Genomic DNA, 20,705 nt, shown 5'->3' with positions numbered 1-20,705 from the left:
CAGCGCCTACGTTTTTTCGTAAAGCATCGGTTTTGGAAGACTGTAGGAACAGCGTGTGATCGTCGTTCTTTGCTTCGTTCGGTTACAGAGACGATCCGTATCGCCGAGGATCCAGGAGGAAGAACTGTCGGTGGTGGGTTCGAGCTGCGCGGCGAGCGTACTATGCGCCAACTTCTCCTCCAAGTGCACCGTAACTTCGCCAAACCGGCTCAACTGCTCCAGTACGCCTTCGAGATCGGCGATCGAAGAATCCTTGTCCGAGCAACTTTCGTGGGAACAGAATTCGGCCGGGTCCGAGGAAGAGGACGACGAGGACGACGACGAGGAAGGCGAGAACGAAGAGGAGAGGACGCGGCAAAGGAGGAAGCAGAAGCAAAAATGGAAGAGGAAGCGGAAAACGACGAGCCAGAAACTCGTCGACGATTGTGATAGAGCGAAGCCTAGCTTCGAAATAAAGATAGACGATATACCGTACGTGGACGATCTGGACGCGGCTGACACCGTTCTCGCGAATGACCGAATTAAGATCAAAGAATCGGCTGAGAAAGCTTCCGCGAACGCTCGAAATAAATTGGAGAGAATGACTAGCAGAGCCTCGTTCGTTATCGAGTCGGCTCTTTGGGTACAGAGATTCAACTCCAAAGCTTCTATGGACGGCGACCGGTTGGACAGCTCGAGGTCGAACACGCCGGATCGATCGGCCAACAGCAGGAGGAGACCGACGATGACTCGCAGGGAGTCGAGATTTAGAAGCGTCCGAAAATTCCGCAATTCCGATGGCCCGCCGAGGATGAGCAACAAGGACAAGAAACTGCTGAAGATGATTCTGGTGATATTTTCGTCGTTTCTCGTTTGTTACTTGCCGATCACCGTTACGAAGACCTTCAAGGATGCGATCGATTGGAGAGGCTTGAATATCGCCAGTTACATTTTGATCTACTTGACTACGTGTATCAATCCTGTGGTTTACGTGGTGATGAGCTCCGAGTATAGAAGCGCGTACAAAAATCTGTTGCTCTGTAGAAACGATTCCGGGGTGAAGAACGGAACCAGGAGGTCACCGGGATGAAGAAGAGGGTTCGCCAGTTTGCTCGTGGGCGTGTACGAGCTGGATTTTATAGCTGGTTTCAGCGACGGACTTGCATCGTGGATTGGCCGCGGATGTTTGTGCGCTTGGATTATATAAGATATAGAGAGATAAACTGGCGCGGAATCGTAGGAAGCAAAATGTGCTTTAACGATGCGGTATTTGCTGTTTGGCTACCTGTAATTACGACATTTTTACAGTACGCGTGTACGAGCAGCTAATGGATTATGTTGGCCAATTAACGTTAATTTATAAGGCGACGTGCAGGAAATTTCTTTCGGTTAAATTTATAATCGTCGTTTTCACTGTTATGTTATTGCAAGCTGAGATTTTTAAGAAAAGAGCGAATCAAGAGGAGTTTACGTGGCTTCGAGAAACGCGTTCGACGACGAAAAGAATGTCCCTCTGAAGTCGTGTCGTTGATCGCTTCGTAGTTATCGATACCTCTTGCACCAAGATATCCGTCTCTTTATAGCTTAATTACGATTCGACGTGGCGATTAGAATTTCATGACTCGAATTGACGCGGAAGAAAAAGGTGAATTTCAATCGCGCAAGAATGGTAAATCGATTCGTGTCCATTTGCTATAAAAATATACGCATTCGCGTAAATATCCGCGCTCTCACTATGGAAATGTAAACTGAAATAGACGAATGTTTACGCGCTGTATAATTTAGCACGTTTGTTATAAACGTTGCGTAAATATTGATTATGTCGATCGAAGATTAAAGCAACATTTCACTCATCGAGACATTTACAAACAAGAAGATAGAAGAAGAAACTATCTCGTTTATCTATTTTTATTAAAAGCATATTCAGAAAATTGTTCGCAATTTGTAGTGGAATTTCACATTAGCGGAAAACGTACGTCAATCGATTGGTAGAATCAATGAAACGGTAACAAATCATTAACGAGATTTCAATCTTTAAGCGCATTAGAATTAGATATTATGCTCAATAACTATGTTTTATAAGACGATACATCGTGATAACTTGGTGTCGTTTCTTTGTATTATAATTTATAGTTCGCAATTCTGTAGCAAATACCACAACGTTCGTTGCAACGATAATCATATTTACTTCTGAATCGTGAATTTTATATTTTTATCGCGAAATGAATATCGTTACCAAAAGCAAAAGCGTATTTGCCGAAGGTATGACAAATTAGTTTCGAAGATTTCGATATTTAACGAATAACAATTATCCGAAGATACCACGTTAGAAAATATTATTTATTTATCGTTACGGTTCGATCTACGCTTCGATTACATTTCAAAGTAACGTAACGTTCAGAACTAAGCGAGAAGTTCAAAGAAAACACGGTACAGGTGCCGAGATGTTCGATTTGAGAAAATCGTGAATAAAATTAATCCCCAACCGGGGAGATCTCTGTGTGTCTCTAAACATCGAAACGCAAATATTCGAGGATTTATGCCATGTCCTGCCTGCCGTTTGCAGAGAAATACGTCTGTACCGCTCTCTCGTTTTCAACCCATCCGACGATAAGAGAAACGCACAAATTTAACAACGATACATTTGTATACTACGTTCGATATCGCAATGTATGGACATTTCGTTCGTGTTATAATAGACTGCGAGAGATCGTTAAAATAATCTTTAAGAATTAACGCATTAAGAGCTTAGGAAATTGAACTAAATATAATTACGCATACGGTGAAACACCGCACGAAAGTTATTGCTAAAAGAAAATTTACGTGACTAAGATAATTATCAATTTTTATAAAAAAAAAAAAAAAATGAATGCGCTGATCTATTCGCATAAATTACACGTTTAAAGCGTTTGCGACTTGTACATACACAATATACAGGACTGCTATAGAAAGTCATACAAGTAGATCATAATATTGTCCACTAGAAATGTTTTTAATATTCATGTGCAATGTAGAAAAATATATAAGAGTGATACGTTACATTAAATGTATGTTATATCGTATATTAATTGTAATACTATCGGGATATAAGTAAGTACATGATACGTATAAGAATTTTTATAAAGAATCGTTTGTCGTTGGTTGCAATTTCGTGAGAATTTTTTACCTCGTAAAAATACACGAAGAAAAGTACGTATATAGGTACTCGGAGAAACGTGTTTTAACAGAAACTTGCGTCAAGCTTTTCGAATTAAACGTAATTGAATAAAATAGCTGTATATACGCTCGTTCTAAAGACATTAATGTATAAGAGCCGGGACTAAAAATCGAGTCTCTTACGTTCGATCGAAATATATAACATTTCCAGTCGACAATGGTTACCGTTTGTCTCTATACGATGTAACAAAGTCATTCGTAAACCTATTTATCTCGTGATTTATAGCTTACTCTAATACTCTGTGCAACAGATTGAGCAATTTTGAAGTACGCGTTGTAAATTGCGACTGGACGATCGCGTTTCGTTGGTTTCGCCTTAATCGATTACAACTGCACTTATCAGAATTAGTGGCAAAAGGTAACTATCAATACACTCGTTACGGAATTGTCTGGCAATACGTTAACATTATTGTACGCTGTGGTCACAAGATTTATAACTAAGAGAGGGAAAAGAATGATATTAAATATATATCATACGTAAAAACAAAACGTCCTCGATTAATACACGATCTACAACTTCTGTACACTTCCTGAGTTTCATTAGAGTTACGTTAATATTATTAGCGAATTTGTACAAGTGACGAGTGACGAGTGACGAGTATCAATGCTTTCTCTTTTCCTATCATCTGTCGTCTACGTAAAACGGACAAAACCGACTTCTTAATCTTGATATTAAAACGTTATCGCACGATGGAAATTTCGTCTAATTAACGCGAACGTTGATTTTTCATTTATTCGACAAATTCTCTTTCGACTATACAAAGATCGTAGAGCTTGGAGATACGACTGACTAATAACTTAATTCGCGTCGAGATTAGGTGGCACCGCCGCGCTTTGTATCGTACTGATGGTCATCTGATTAGGCCATTTCTTCTCATCCTCGTGTTTCCCATTTTGCGACTGCGGAGTTACCTTCGTCACGTCCAACGATCCTTTGTCTTTGTTCTTGAAGAACATCGCGGCAGCTGCTCCGCTCACGCAAACGCCGCTTATTATCGTCAGCCACTTCATGAACCTATTTGACACAAACACCTAAATTATTAAACTCGTCACGTCGAAACACGATTAAAATACCATTAGCACAATCCCACGCTTTCTTTCTTTAATCGTCCATGATTCTGCGTCGTATCGTTAATATCGTTTGCATGCTGATTACCGGCATACTCTGTGCAATTTCCAGTTAAATCTTAACACTATCCTACAAAAATGTCAACTACTGTTAAATAAAACAATAAAAAAAAAAAAGAAAAGCAATGGATGCTATAAAGGAAACGTTGTGAATGTGTTTTTACGTTACACGTATTTGCATAGTACGAAAACGTTGTCAATATGTTAGATGTAATATCAACCAAGAAAGTTCGTTCTGATTTTTAAGGAATTTAACGAAACGATCAATTTTGCTCAGTCACCTCTCCATCGGGTAAATTGTTTTCAAGCGTATCACGCTGAGAAGCTTTACCAGAAGTATCTTTAAACGTGCTCGTTGACGTTTAATAAAATATTACGCTCGTTGAATGCCGCTCTGGAAGCGTTCCGATTTTTGAGGAATTTCACGAAACGATAAATTTTGCTCAGTCACCTCTCCATCGAGTAAATTGTTTTCAAACGTATCACGCTGAAAAACGTAACCAGAAATATCTTTAAACGTGCTCGTTGATTTTTAATCAAATATTACGCTTGTTGAATGATGCTCTGGAAGAGTTTTGATTAATATGTTTTGATTGATAAACAAATAAATTGATTACTAAAGAGTTCTGATTAATTATATAACTCGTACTAAATGATCGTATTATGAATTATAAACAGTTTGTCACTTACATTGCACTTTTCTAAAACTCTCGTCAAAAGCTACTCACCCGATTATGCTTATCATCTTGAACACCATCTTCAGCTTCGCCAGAAACTCACCGCCGAGCTCTATTCCCTCCTCGACCCAGAAGAATGGAAATAAGCACTCTGGGAAGTTCTTCATTAACTTGAATTTTTCAACCTTCTGAAGGAACATATTGAACTGTAGCCTCTTGCGTGCGATTAAAGGAGTGGCTGTCATTGGTTCAAAGTCCATGTTAATGCCGTGCTTTTCCTGCAAAAGGAAACCGTGTAAGAAACGTAATACGTATTTCCTTCTCCTTTATCTTTACATACAGTCGCTCGCGAAAGTATTCCTACACTTCTGAAGATCCGTTAAGAATATCTAACGCGCGTTGTAGAGAAGATTTCGAAATTTCATCGACACTGTAACAACAGTCGACCATCGAGATTACTTCGGCAAAGTTTCAGACGAATATGAGAATGCACATAGAAGCCACGATTTCCGGATATTTCCTGGACACTTGTTATATAGCTAGTTAGTTATATAGCTATAAAACTACTCGCAAAAGTATTTTAACGGTCGATTGTCGGCTAGCTTTGGTGTATACCAAATTTAATCGTTTCTGTCTCGATAATGGATGACGCGAAAGACGCAAGTTCGTAGCGTTTTTTACGTGCAACCTGTTCATTCGACAAATAACAAAAGAAGACTCGTTTGAAGATCGTAGAGTACAGTAAATCGTACGGTAAATCGTATAACACGACCTCGACGTATTACAATTTTTGTTCGAGACAATTTTTGTTGTAACATTCGTATTTTTCCAGACATTCGAGCGTTTCGAGCTAAACCGGTCGAGACGCTGTACGCGCGCAGCGATATCGGTAACCAGAGTTGGTCAAAATTAATCGGAGATATGAATTTTTGAAACGAAAATACGTGCACGCTGTCGCTGGACGAGGATAACGAGAGTAAGAATTACAAATACGTGCTTCGTTGGGATGAAGTCCATCGACCATTTCCAGGTATTTTTCCTCCGACCCAAGCAAATGCGGCAGAGAAGCAATAAGTGGCACGCCTACACACTTGGTCAAGTCCATAAGGTTTTTCGTTAGACAATTATCTGGCGCGGGACAGAAACACTTTTCCTTGGGATTTGTGCTCATATCGCCCAAATCAGCTGTGTAGTGGTAAGTGTTGATGCCTGTAAAACGAATTTTCCATTTAGTAATAATAATCGAAAGAAGCGTTTCTGTGCTAATCTACGCGAAGATCTTCGAAACCAGGTGTCCACAATTTTACTCTACGTACTCGACTTGCTTCGTCTCACGTGGATTCAACCTATTTGGATTCAACCACGTTGTCCATCGCACTACAATTGTCGAGACACCTTGTACTACACGCTGCACGCGAAATACTCAAAATAAGACGCATAAGGATTTTTCTGTTCCGCTCTTACCCTTTTTCTTTACAAATTTTCCATAGAAACGTACATCCGTACAGCGTCCTTGCAACTGGACTGCGAGCTTTTACGAATGTTAAGCAACGTGCAAAAGTGCAGCGTGACGTTCGTTACGACTAGCGTTCATAAGAAATTTGAAGGTTGATGCATACAATGAAATAACCGTACGTTTTGCATCTATGCCTACGTGGAAGACATCCAAGTTATAGTTACTCGTTACGATATTTAATACGCGAACCAACTCTTTCTTTTTTACTTACATTCCACCCTTTTAATTCATAGTCGTAAACATAGGAATTTGAATAAAGATTCGCGGTCTTATACTTCTCAAGGAATTCACCTGCGACTTTGGTCTTGCGGTCGAACCGAGCCGATAAACTTCTACAAATGTCCGGTGAGAAGGACACGATATCGTCCTGTTCCGTGAGCAACGGCGCGAAGATGGTGGAATCCGTGCCATTGAACTCGTTGCATTGATCCTCGGTCCAAATGTCCAACTCTGGCTTTCCATTCACCTCGGTCACTTTTCCCACGTCCTTCCAGTACTTTACCCCCCGTAACACTCGTATACGGTCGGGAAGAACGGTGCCGTTTTTCTAAAAAAAAAAAGAAGCTCGATCACAGTGTTACAGGCTGATGAAACAGTAACAGAATAACAAACATTCTGCAGGCTACGGACAATAGTATGTATATATAATAATATAGATGTAGTTCATAAAATAACAAATATGACGAGCGCTATCGCGCCGCTTGTTTCTCATCGCAATCGATTAAGACAAGCGCTATGGCGCTGTTCGCGATTTTTTCACTCTGTTTTCTCAAAGACCCCCGAGACTCAAACGGTTAACACTTTACCGACCGCTAGGTTCAATAGCATACGCGCGTCCGACCGGCAGCTCAGGCGCAGATTCTCCCTGGCGCCGGCTCTGTTTCGGTTTAGACTCTCCAATACCATTCTTTTCTTTAATCGCGAATGGTAAGTTTTTCAAATTGGTATAAAACTGTGGGAGCTTACAAAGCAACGCAATTGACGCAACTGAGCAAGGTACTTTGGTACTAAATTACAAATTACTGCTCAAATAATGAGAAAGATTGTCGGCGACACAAAGCCGATTATTAGGTTATCGGTCGATAAGCATTGGCGACAAAGAGCTGATTAATAGGCTGTCGGTCGGTAAGAGTAGAGACGAACGCGTAATAAGGTGATACCCAAGGTGGGCCGCAACCTCGTACACGTTATACGTATTTGTACGTACTGGACCAAAAAGGGAGAACAGGTAGCGCCCAGGCCCATCGGGTAACAAAGCGTCTTCTTTTTCTTTCAAAACGTTGCAGATTGCGCTCGAAGCGAAGTCCTTCCCCGTGCAGTCCAGAGGCACACCATCGAACAATATCTCCCTTGCTTTTGCTCTTACGAATACAGAAGTTGGTTTCTTGAAGATATTGTCCACGGCCTTATCTGCGGATGTGAACATTCGTACAATGATGTTTAGTAGAAGATCCAAGAGCGTTCGTAGAAAACATCGTGTAAGTGGGAAGAAACAAATTTTTCAGGAGAAAAAGAAACCTTACGCGGATGCAGTGTAGACCAGGTTCGTGAGAAAGAGAAGCGCGTATCGTTTATTTGCTGTTATTTGCGAAGAAAATTCAATGTTCCTTTCGGTTGGACAGATAGTGTGTGGACAAAAGCCAGGAAACGATTGAGCAATTATTTATCGATATTTATAGTTAATGTTGTTGTTTCTGTATTTAGAGGTAGGATCATAATAGCTATTGTTTTATTCTTTGGATAAATCTATCACACCGTTCTGAGCCGAAAAACCTTTATTGCACTTTCTTGCATGGGCTAGGGATAAAAACAAAAGAACATCTCAAACCTATCGATTAAATCTATCGATTGTATCTAGAACTAACTTCTAGTTACTATTTATTGTAACTAGCGCATCTGCATATGGCGGGCGCGAACTCACGTTGTCATTTTCAACAATTAATTTAGGAAGGGAAATTGCACTTAGATTCTGCACCACGGTGTTCTCATTGTAACGTAGAGAACATTCTCCGACGAGTGATGGAATTCTTTCAATTTTGACGCTTACCGAGTCTTTTACGACCGCTCTTCGATTCCACGATTGGATGGTGTTTTGTTATTGGGTGCAGAAATAGCGAGCGTTAATTGGTCGATGTATGTTAATGTTTATGTATGTATTGGATGATGTATGGTAACGTTTCTTGCCTAATACGATCATGGCAATTGCAACGCTCACGGCAATTGTACTAGGTTGTCCGAAAATTTCTTTCGTTTTGTCAGGAAATGATAGATGCACAACGTTTCTCCTTTCATATCATTTTATCGAATTATATACGATCCATTTTGTTTCGATAGAACAAACGATATTTAGTACATTAAACTACTACTAGATATCATAAACTTATAAAACGAAAGAAAGCTAATACGATACTCGTCACGAGTATTTCGTGGCAAAAGATCGAAATATATATCGAAAAATATTCTGCTTCCATGTGGATGTAGCTTTGGCTACAATTTTTCGCGAACGCTTCAATTTTGCGAACCTATGCCGGAGAAGCGTGTGGAAAGATTCGCGCGAAAGACATCTGCGGAAAAGTATACAAGCAAACGAAGAGAATGGAGTACACGAGGCGTTAGACGAATAGATTGATCCGTTCGTTCAAGGAGAAGGTAAGTAACTTATCGTTAGCCATAAGTAAAACGTTTCTCGCGACCCTCTTTCGCTTTTAAATCATCGCATCGTTTCATTCTCGTGTATTTCTAGCTAAGGCCAAGCCGACCTTTACTTTTGGATCGAAACGAACGAACGTTCGATTTAATGCACGAGACGGAATTTTAAAGACGCCGCTTCCCGTAACAAACGGATCCCCACACGTTTTCACGCCTTTTATTTACGCGCTACATGTGTTACGCGAAAGCTTTTGAAAATTTCACTGGCGCCGTAACGACGCTCAACGCGATTATATCGTAACAGTAAATTAGATATATATAAAATATAATTTTTAACGAGTATGCAAATTTCTCACGGATGATACGAATATTCGAACGAGCGATTTGTTTGCTTGATTTGTTTGTTATAATAAATAATTCGATGGAACCGTTTTTAACGTGATATTTGTTATAGGCTTTGGATGATCGCTGTTATTTGCTTACTATGAAAACGGAAAATGATCCGATTCGCCTCGACCTACTCTACGTATGTTGACAATATCGTGGATCGTGCGCTGGATCTTCAACCGTTAAGAAAGATACGATCAACACTTACTGAGAATTCCTATTGCAGCTGGTTGTTGTTCAAGGGTAAGTTTGATCATGCTGAGAATAAGAACATGAGGAAAGACCAGCTCCTCCTCGCCGGTCAATGGGCTGCTCAACGACGGATTGAAAAACCAAGTTGCTTTCAAGTTGTACTCCAAACTGTCGTCTTCTTCTCGATCGACCATATTTACTTTGTGTTTATATTCGCTGAAGAGGAGACACATTTTCTAATTCGCTGTATTCGTACCGTATACACGTGGCATACTCGTGGCCATAAATGTACTCGAACGAATGTCGATTAAATTAACGCTAGAACTACCGATAGTTAAGACGAAGCTATTTCTACGAAAACCAGTGAAAATGACTGGTCTTTAAAAAATACCTAATAATAGAATATTTTTATATTTATCGATTTATTACTTTCTCACAAAAACAATTCCATCTTATGCAGTACATTTTTCGTATTGTTGATCCATCTGGGATCCCTAAACGAGGGTTGACACATTTATAAAATCGCAGAGCCGGTCATTTCGACCGCTGTGGTGTTTCTAGCGTTAGCATCTAGCGATCTAGCGATCGATCCGGAATTTTCCTGATAGCTGATATCATCGTATCGAGTGATACGCGGTAAAAATTTGAAAAACGCGTGGCGAGTTGTACAAAACGAGGAAACTGGTTAATCGAGGTTCGATAAACAGATTGCAGGACCCTTTTACACTTTGACGAATACTAGTCATTTTCACCGGTATTGGTATAAGTAGCCTCGATACAAAATTATTTTCAGTTTGAATACGTAAAAAAGAAAATAAAATTCATTATATTATTCTTTCAGTTATCGTTGCAAAAGTCATTACATCATTGCGGAAAAACATACAACACGAAATGGGAATTTTAAAATAAAATTGTAAACCCATTCAATTTGACTGGTGTGCTAGTTCTAGTGTTAACTGGCGACTTGTAACAACTAGCGATGTGAGCAAATTCGATACGTACAGTCGGGAACAAACATAAGTAAACAGGCAGCTTGTGCATTTATATTTATTTATTATATATCGTCCTATGGAAGATTCGTTCAGATTTTGAAAAGAATTCGGTCGACGAGAAACATCGTATGGAAAAGTTCTTCGGCGAAAAACCTGAGAAGTTCTGGAAGCATGGAATATTCGACTCGTTGCGTGAAAGATGAGAAAACATTGAACAGAATCCCGCCATATATAATTATATTAATATATAATTCGATCAACGCGTGTCGAATCGGAGCGTAAATCGGAACGAACTTTTCATAGGACGATATATAACAAATAAAACTTGAGAATGTAACAGTACCGATTCCATTAAGCTTCACCGATACCTATTGTCGTTGTCTAACTTTTCTCGACGACTGTACGTACTTATAAACCCGAATCGCATCCAATAGCCAAGATTCGCTTCGTAAGTTTCGTTAAGTTTCTAACATAGAAGATACGACGATTCTCGTTCGTCGCGCCGGTCAAGTATTCCGTCTGTACAAGTTGATTTCGAGCCTGGCGAGTTAATTAAATAACACGAGTACTCGTATTAACTCGCGAGCCTCCACTTACAGCTACGTACTTGGAATTTCGAGCAAATCGTAGACCCACGTTAATCTACGCTAAGAGATAATACGCAAAGATAGAAATAGATCGCAGCGTTCTATGTGGCTGAAACGATCCTCGACATACTCACTCGTAGAAAAATGGTCCTATTTCTTCGAGGATTGGCTTCTCGCCTGCTGTAATTTCTGTAGGATTCGTCACGTTGAAAAGGTAGATCTTGAAGTCCAACGGAACGGGAAAGGTGGACCATAACTCGCGCATCTCGGTATTAGGTTTCAACGTTACTTGCTGTCGATCATTTTGTTAATCAATGTCACGTACGAACGAGATACTGCCAACTTTTATACGTTCGATGAAAAACTATGTAAGCGCACGTGTGTGTAAACTACCACTGATATACAGAGTGTATCGCGACGTGCGAGATTCGCTTCACGAGTGGACAGCAGGCACGCGATACGACGAGAAAATGTTCGTACGAGCAACGCCTTCTGTCCGACCTTCTTTAAAATTTTTAATCATTGTCGCGTCTCGATAATCCGCAACTGTCTGCTTTGCCTTTGCGGAAGCTGCTCGTCGAAGTGGCTACCCGCGTTATTCTACGCTGGAACTTTTTAAGATCGCCAAATTCTTCGACGAGCTTCGAAACGCCAAATTGGCTGCGATTTTGAAACATTGTCGAATAGGAGGTCGCACGTTCGTGCGAACTTCCTTCGTCGTATTTCTGCCTGCTGTTTGGGTGTTACGATGTACGTGTTACGATATATTTTGTACAAACTGCAGATAGCTCATTTTCTCGTGAAGATTAGTATCTTTAAAATCAGCCTTGACAGACGTTACATCAGAATACACGTTTTATAAAATACCTGTCTTCGCGTTACGTTTACCACATTTTCTAAATATTTCTGAAATATCATTCCTTGAAGCGATGGGGAATTCGTTTGCTGGTTATATATACTTCTGTTGCAAAGGAGAAAAATCCCCATAATAAATATACATACACGTACGTATAATACCCTGGCAGCTCTGCGGAATTGCTCGAGGGATATTCCAAAAAATTAAGAAATACGACTAACTCGAATTCACAAAATCTCCAACCTGCGTCACCGCCAATGATCCGCGACCCGTCGTTCGCGCACAGAACAAAGTGGAAACTTAGTCATTCGATATAATGTTTCGCGTTATCCAATTAAACGACGGATAGACAATTATTATCCGCGGACATAACGTTTTATCACGATTCTTGGTGTACTACCGTCATGTCATTGACGTTCGTGTGCTACTTTATTCTACGTTGCGTCACTGAAACTCTTCGCTGCTCGGAACAGAAGAAAAATCAGACAGAGAATATTCGTTCTATCGTTCCCCGTTTATTCTTCCATGCGGAATCGCCGCTGATTTGTAACGCATAAAAATACCGGGACACTCTGTATATCGATGTAACGAACAGCAACACGTAACATCACACGACAATGCGATAAACGTATAATATTAATATGTCTATTGTTAATGTTATTATTAAGTTCCATTGTATCGTATTGTATCGTAATTCTTTATCCTATCGAGGCTATTGCGTCTATTACAATCTATTCTCGATGAACTAAGAAAGTTTGTCAGAAAGTTTATTGAAAAATTGTTATAACACCTTGAAGTTTATTTTTTCTTTGTATAAAACACATGTTCTCTTTAAACCCGCCAAAATGTTTAATTTCACGCTATTTTCTGCTTTTCTTTTTTAGTTCATCGAGGAGAAAAATGTATAATAATTTAATCCTCTTTTGGTTTTCTGTTTCAGGCAAGAATTACGAGGTGGATCTTCCCCGTCGATTGAAAACTGCAGCCCGTGAACTAGGCTTAGAAATCTGTTCTAATTTCTTTCTTTGCTTAAAAAAGAATTTTTTTATATTCCTTAAATATATATGAAACCATACCTCAAAATTCAATAACTTCGTTTCTTTGCTTCTCTTTTAAACAAAATTTTAGAACATTCCAATTCAGGACACCCCCTTAATTTATTGCTTCAAGGTGAATCTTAATTTCTCGTTTGTCTAAATACCGCTATATCTTGGTATAACGCGTTAACGATATTGCATAGATCTGTATGTACATTAACGTTTATTGGGAGAGAAATTGCAGGAACAACGGTAACGAAAGCCGCGAAACAACGACACACGCACAACGTGGACAAATTACATAAAGTTACAAAAATACAGGATCGGAGCTAACGAAAAGAAACAAAGGGCAACGACAATTATTCCGAGTGAGATGCGGCTTTGTTGTTGAAACGGCGATAGCAGGTGAAAACTGGACGTGTAATGGTAACGGTATGTGTGAACACGTACTTTATACATAACGTTCGTTTATTAATTATAATTTCTAATTAAAAGGGACAAGAGATAAGCGATAATGAGCGAGAGACAAAAGGGAAGAAAATTGTCATTTATTTTGTACTCGACAAGGGATCATCTGGCAACGTCAAACGATACCAAAGTGTGTTAATTTGTTTTTGTAATTAGTATGATTTACATTATATCGCATATACACTATATCTACGCTATACACCTCGCTGGTAAGTATTAGCTTGGCCGCTAAGTGATCGCGGATTTTGTCAATAGGTTGTATGGAGAAAATCTACAATCACTTAGTTGCCAAGCCAATAATTACAACGTTTAGGAGAACTCAAGTCCTTAGGAAATTACAGGAATCTTGGACTGTAAATTTTGCGCTACGAAGGAAGCGGATAGATTGAACGTGATAATAATAAGAATAGCGACGAAGTTGCTTACAGGTGCGTGAATAATCGGCAGATTGCCAGAGATGCTTGGCCACTACTCACGTTTTTGATCTTCCACTTCAAGAAGGGTGGGAAAACGATCGCACAGAACACAACTCCAAAGGCGAACAGAGAGCCACCGACGATTCCAAGTTTCTTCGGCTTTATCATAGTAACACGCTGCAACAATCACGGTTAGCCATATAAGTGGAGTTTGTCGATGAAACGCTATGGCGATAAGTGGGCCGATGTACGTAGATTAACGTCAATAACGGAAACACAAAATGTAGGCAAAATACAGCGAAGCGATAACTATGACGCGTAAGCGAGTAATAAGTTTCTGTTCGAACCTTCGATATACCATAAATATAAACTGAGAAACTTTGCGAACTCGAGCATGAATAGTTTATATATAGTTGCTATACCACGGCAGAAGGGAAAACGCTTCTTCTTCGACCGACGCTGGTGAAAATGAAAAGGAAAACAGAAAATGACGAAGAACAACGAAGGGAGAAAATTAAGCGATAAATGCGACGAAGGGGACGAAGAAACGAGAACCTGCTTTTCGTCTGAATGCGCACGACAAAATGACTCGAATGACAGAAAACGGACACGAAAAGGGGCAAAGTGAGTAAAAGCGACGAAGGAAAAGAGATCTAGCGTTTGTCGACGCGTGGATCGATCATCTTTGTCGAATAACCATAGGAAAGGAAATAATAAATAAGTAAATAGCAAGGTAAACTTCGTTTCGTAGATATTAAACTATAGAAAAAAGAAGAGAAAATATCGATCGATAGAAAGAAGAATATAAATAAAATACCAAAAAAAAGAGAAAAAGATAGAAGTTAAACGCAATCTCGAAGACCGATAAAAATTCTGAAAACCCGGTTATTCGATGAAGTTGTGGAAACCTTGTGTCCGGTCGGAGCACGCAGCGTTTCATGAAGCTTTCGTCCGGTCGTTAAAAACGAAAGTAGACCCAAAAGCGACGAGTACCAGGTAACCTTAACGCCTCGACGAAAGACACGAGCGGCAAAATCATGCGCGAGAGGCTTCAGACGCATTCCTTTGAAAATCCTCGAAAAATCTTCGTCTATCTACTTCGAGCGTCGAACGAATATCGCGAATTTCTATGTATTTTCCGATCTAACGATCGCAAGATCGCTTCTTTATCATCGAACCAACCATCTAACTACGTCTTCTTTCCAACGTTATAAGTATTTTTTTTCTTTTTTTTTTAGAAACATTCTTCTCCTCTCGGTAAGATACTTTTGATTCGAATAGCGTCCTTTAAAAGTAATCCTTTCAGGTTGTCCTTTTCGACGAATCCTTCGTGGATTTAAATATTATCACTGTTCGACGCGACGACGACAAGAGCTTCTCGAGCTTATTCGCACACCTTGTAATGGCCGAGCTAGTGGATACGATGTCGACTGGCCGATCGAGAAGAGTACGAGAGGTCGACCGGCTTCCTCGTCCTGTGCCGTTGATCTTCGAGCGTTCGCGTGAACTGACGGTTTCGAGCTTCGTCGTCGAACGACGGCGACACCGGCAAAACGCCCACTCCTGCGTCACCACGTACAGCCGATTTTCGCGCTACCTGTGCGAGAGTGGTAGCTGATCAGAGCTGTTTAGTAAAACAGATGTCTATCTTTTCTATCGCCTATTTCTTTTCTTTCTTCTATTTTTCCTTCCATTTTCCTGCACCTGTTTCTCGCTATTCTCTCGTTATCCGTACGTACCTACGATATACCGTCTGATTTTATTTTCCTCGCATACTCCTCTTTCCTAAAGTTCAAAGACTATGGTAAGTATCAGCCACTTTTTTCCATCGTCTTCTACGCTTCTTTTTCTAATCGGTTTAATCCTCACAAATCTGAAAATTTTCATAGTTACGCGAAAGCATACTAATCAGCCATACTAATCAATTAGCGTGTACATGATATTACAGTTATAGCAGGGAAACCTTTCCATTTTTCGTTTCTCTGCTTTTTATCTTCGCCTCTGTCTCGCCTCTTCCATCGTCTTCGTTCCTTCGTCGCTCGGCGAACCTGCATTTTTACAAAACACCGGGCAAGCGCTGAAACAGAATAAACGACGGAATAAATGCAACGACCTGTCGATACTCTCTGTAGCCACTGAACATGCTTTCTTACGGCTTTGCTACGTACCGTTCTTTTTACGGTAATATAGTACAACTTTGGAAGCATAATGGGACGAATATTCAGATTCTCTTGCACTGTAAAGTTTCGCAAAACTTCACGCAAACGAGGATCGGTACAACGAATAACATTAGCGTGACATCGGTGCCGCACGAAGACGGAAAGATCTGCGTGTTAGTTCGCGAATACGATTTTCTGATATTTTGATTTTGCCTCGTGAAAGAAGTCGAGTTGGTCGATGCACTTCAGATTCTGTTGACGACATTATCAGCGAATTTCGGTTTGCGTCGATTATATCGTCGATTATATCGTCGATTATATCATCGTCGATTATATCGAAACATTTCATCGAACGTTAAAATTACAGATCGTTTTGTTTCTAAACTTTGCGATGTGATTTACGAACGGAGAAAAATTATTCTTTCTCTGTATTTTCTTATGCTACATCCGAATTGACTGAAACCATCCGCCAACTGCTTCGTCTTCGATACAACAACGAGCTATTACGAAATTAGATATTTTCGCTTAGTTAATGGTTACACAATGTATAAGAAAGTCCACTTGACGGTGGTGTGCACGATCGTAAAAGTAAACGACGAAAACAGAAATATGTTTAACTCGGGGGAAAGCGTGTGATGCTAACAATAGCGTGATATCTTCGAAACATTTTTAAATTATTACGCAACGCTGAAATTATTAAGACACGCTTTATCCATCGTCTTTCGCGCAATTCATTCTGTGTGAGAAATAAACTACGATCGAATAAGTTAATTGTGCGCATTACTAAACAACGTGTTCCTAAAACCGTTGCTTCCCTTGCGTTTTCGATTTTATCTTTCGAGTGTCGTTCTTTTCAAGTACTTTGGCAGGTTAACCTCGAAATTGTTCATTTTAAACGAAACATGAAATTGCAGCATCGAATTGACAAATTTAAATCTCTCAACTATCAGTCTCTCTCTGTCTCCAAATATCAGTTTCCAACAGATTCGACGTTGAGTCCACAGGATCGATTTTATAATAAAAAGATTTCTACGGAATAAAGGTTTGGAATTAAAACAATCTTTCTGGTAAAATTGTACGCTTTGTCGCTCTTGACCATAACGCAGGTGAGAGATTTAAATGTTCGACTAGTTTGAAAATTGAGGTTGAGGTTAGAAAATATTTTCCTTGACCAGAGGAATTGAAGTTTAATTTTACGTTGCATAAATTCTGTTATAAAATTCCTTTAGACGTTCTCTGACATTGGACTCCGTCAAAATTTAATTTTCAAATCGATATACTAAATTTAAGCGTAACAAAACGTGCAATTCACGTATAAGGGAACGACGCTTTTATAGATTTGCACCTGTGTACGACACTACGTTGTTCTTTGGTGTCAAGTGTAACGCCTATCGAGCGTGAAGGTGCAGAAGAATGTATTAAATATGAGCATTCTATAGTTAACTGTTAGTGGAACACGCTGGAATTGCAAAGTTTTACGTGTGCAACTCGTAATACAAAACGATGCATATTTACAATGTTTAACCGAACTGTTCTATCTGTTTAATTATTTTACTTCGTGCTAATGCCATTCGTGTCGCTCTATTAACGCGTATATACGACATTTTGTCGAATAAATAACGATGAATTTTAATCGTTATTTTCACTGTCATTACATTGTACATATATATGTATATAGCATACAGTAGCTTAATCGGAATTTTAAAGGAATTATTGTTCTACTCATTTCATCGTTCCTTCTTTCTGTTATTCTATCTGTATTATAATTATGCATAGAATCCTAAACATCGTCGATATATATATACAATGTATTTATCATAATTTTATGTAATTAGACGATCAGACGATATTCGCTTAGAAGTGTCTATAAAATCATCTCGGCAATAACTTATGCGAGTCATCTAGTTTTATGACTCAACATATAGACCGAGTAAATACGATCCTTTGCTGTATATTAAATTTCAGTTATTAGCAGGCTAAATGACGTCTGCTCGAATCAAGCGCTAGATTAATTTGCATATATTTACGTAAACGTTTATAATTCTGTTTCGATACCTATTATTAAATCTGTCACACGTAACGACTCTTTTTATTTCCTTTTCGATACGTCTCGACCGTCTATTTCGATTCTGTTCTACTGCAAGATAAACCCTCAGCTTTGCGATACTTTGAAAATGATGATCATGTAACAACAATAATAATTGTATATCAAACTTTACGTCTATCGCAAGACGGTTCTTTTGCGATCAGACGTTGCCTTCCTTGGTACGCATTTTCTTAATTCAAGGATATCCGTAACAACACCATCGGATCAAAAACTCGACGTCTTATCGAAACTGTTAATTAATTATGCTGTAAAACGTTGGAATTAAATCGCACGAAGAATATTTCTCGCGATTTCCACGGATCACGCGACGACTTATTTTTCAGTATTTTAAACTGACAATCTTTTGACTTCGATGATTCAAGCTTTTTTTTTTGTCTTATAGGAAATGATACGCCAGATCGATCAATGCGTCATAAGCGCTTGCACGTAGCTCGTCTTTTTTAAATAAAAGTTTCCATCACCTGAACTACAATTACGCTTGAAGAGGAACAAATACTACAGAGAATACGCGTTAAGACTTTCAACGTCGAAGACGAGTATCTTCGCTAGCTACTAAGGCTAGCTTCTCTAAAAATGGAACTACGTTTAGGCGATATGCCGAATAACGTACGGTAAAAACTCGAAGGAAATCGCAGCACAGTGAATCCACGCTACAAATATCTTCAACCGAAGTTACCGAGCAAAGGCACTTCGATCTCTCAGCGATCTGTACATTGGCCAAGAGCATACATAACCTTTAATCGCCAGTAAACAAAAGACAAGTCCGGGAACGCGATCTTTCTATTCCTCGCTTTCGTCTCATCTTAGCTCCAAGGACCAGCCCCTAAATCCTTTTACGCCCCGAACACCCTGTACGGTGTCGTGTCCGCATCGCCTCGTATAGCTCGCCTTACGCGGAATTACCTGACCTTTACCGATAGACAGAACGATATATGCGCGTTTTACACATTTAGGTGCGACTTTGCGATAATCCATTTGAATTGTACGTGTAACAAAGTGGCAGCGCCAAGGACGCGCTATTGTATTTTATTAACGTCGTATACACCCTCGTTCATAAGCGGATATTAAGATGCCTCGTCTCAGCAACTGGCCTTATTCGGAACGCAATGGTGTTGTTATCAACGTTTTAGAAGCTCGAGCTAAAAAGATATTACAACGAAAGCGACGATGAATTCATCCCGCGTCTTATACTTAGACGGTTCGAGAGGCGAACGGAATACAAATCAACGCAGCTCGGTGTATTGAAAATTTCTCTGAACGATTTACCGGTATAGAGCAATATTTATGTATAGAATGCGCAAGTAATTGGAAGAATATTACATCCACGTTGTATTTTCTCGCTAGCGATTGTTTTCGTACTATCGTTGTTGAAATACGGATCGATAAGAGATACTCGAGTACAAGCGACAATAAATTCTTCTCGCGTTTTACATTTAGATGGTTTACGACGCATACGGAATACAGTTCGACGCAGTTTGATGTATTGGAAATTTCTCGGATCTATCGGTACGAAATATTTACGTGGAGTACATAAATAATTAAGAGAATATTATGTCTACGTTGTGTTTTGTTGCTTGCGATTCTTTTCGTATTATCGTTGTTGAAACATGGACTGACAGAAGAAGATAGAATTACAACAGTCACATCTGTTATTTTATATAGGGTTGATATTCAATATTTGGGGTTGATATTCAAGCTGATTCACACGGATCGGATATCACACCTTTTATTTTGTTTCTTATACAAAACGCCAAATCACACAGGAGGCGTCTAATCACACAGGATGCGTCTTGGCAATTAACGCGTGGTCGACTCTTAAGACAAAGGAGCGTCGTTAGGAGTCGTACCAACCTAGCTTTTAGTAACTAGCGGTCATACCAACTTAACATTTCTTAACAGCATCTGCAATGTGGCGATCGAGAATACGTAGAAGATGTAGGAAAAAGAAATTTAGTTCGATTATATACGGTAATCGATTAGATTGTTAATATAAGGAGTTAATATATTTCCATATGGAACCTGCGCGAATCTCATTGATAGTTTACTTAAAATGAATCGTGGATAAACGAAATTTTAAACTACGTATCCTACGTGTCTTGATACGTTGATCGATGAAAATTACTTGTTTGACATTTCAACGTGACTGAAGGGTTCATCTGTGTAAAATTATCGCAAAAGAAATCCTAGTACAGGAAAGTTTCTAAGCTCTAACTTTCTTCTTCGTGCAAGGTCGCTACAAATCAAACGGATCATACTTTCTAAGGGAGAACTTTGTTAATCCTCGCTCGTACAAACTGCGGACGTATCAAAAAAGGAAAAAGAAGAAAAGACTGTTGATA

The 20,705-nt window shown here is 39.4% G+C and overlaps 2 protein-coding genes and 1 long non-coding RNA gene across 9 annotated transcripts in view; 2 read left to right on the top strand and 1 right to left on the bottom strand.

Moving 5' to 3' along the window:
• LOC126926005 (G-protein coupled receptor moody) overlaps positions 1 to 3,684 on the top strand; it is a 28,850-nt gene extending 25,166 nt beyond the window's left edge. For all 4 annotated transcript variants that reach the window (XM_050742071.1, XM_050742080.1, XM_050742061.1 and 1 more), the window contains one exon: positions 89 to 3,684. In XM_050742071.1, coding sequence (XP_050598028.1) covers positions 89 to 1,069 — 981 coding nt within the window. In that variant the 3' untranslated portion in view covers positions 1,070 to 3,684. The remainder of the gene's footprint in view (positions 1 to 88) is intronic.
• LOC126925994 (sensory neuron membrane protein 1) lies at positions 2,299 to 15,654 on the bottom strand. 3 transcript variants are annotated; one of them, XM_050742048.1, is made up of 9 exons: positions 15,497 to 15,654; positions 14,161 to 14,277; positions 11,458 to 11,615; positions 9,761 to 9,960; positions 7,724 to 7,926; positions 6,808 to 7,063; positions 5,998 to 6,209; positions 5,052 to 5,278; positions 2,299 to 4,210 (listed from the first exon to the last, which is right to left on the bottom strand). In XM_050742048.1, exons 2-9 carry the CDS (start codon positions 14,266 to 14,268, stop codon positions 3,994 to 3,996), a joined length of 1,581 nt encoding a protein of 526 aa, XP_050598005.1. In that variant the 5' UTR covers positions 14,269 to 14,277; positions 15,497 to 15,654; the 3' UTR covers positions 2,299 to 3,993. The 3 variants fall into 3 exon arrangements, with proteins under 3 accessions (XP_050598005.1, XP_050598000.1, XP_050597990.1); XM_050742043.1 differs by lacking the exon at positions 15,497 to 15,654 and adding an exon at positions 15,283 to 15,488; XM_050742033.1 differs by lacking the exon at positions 15,497 to 15,654 and adding an exon at positions 15,009 to 15,246.
• LOC126926272 (uncharacterized) lies at positions 7,885 to 9,872 on the top strand. Of its 2 annotated transcripts, XR_007714458.1 has the most exons (4): positions 7,885 to 7,994; positions 9,053 to 9,165; positions 9,260 to 9,468; positions 9,620 to 9,872. It is a non-coding gene; the product is annotated as an uncharacterized LOC126926272 (long non-coding RNA). The 2 variants fall into 2 exon arrangements; XR_007714456.1 differs by lacking the exon at positions 7,885 to 7,994 and having other exon boundaries at positions 8,731 to 9,165.
• Positions 15,655 to 20,705: the final 5,051 nt, after the last annotated feature.

This window comes from Bombus affinis, chromosome 2, assembly GCF_024516045.1.
Source record: "Bombus affinis isolate iyBomAffi1 chromosome 2, iyBomAffi1.2, whole genome shotgun sequence".
Classification (NCBI taxonomy): Eukaryota; Metazoa; Arthropoda; class Insecta; order Hymenoptera; family Apidae; genus Bombus; species Bombus affinis.
The sequence above is the reverse complement of the archived record's forward strand: the minus strand, read 5'-3'. Positions and strand labels throughout refer to the sequence as shown.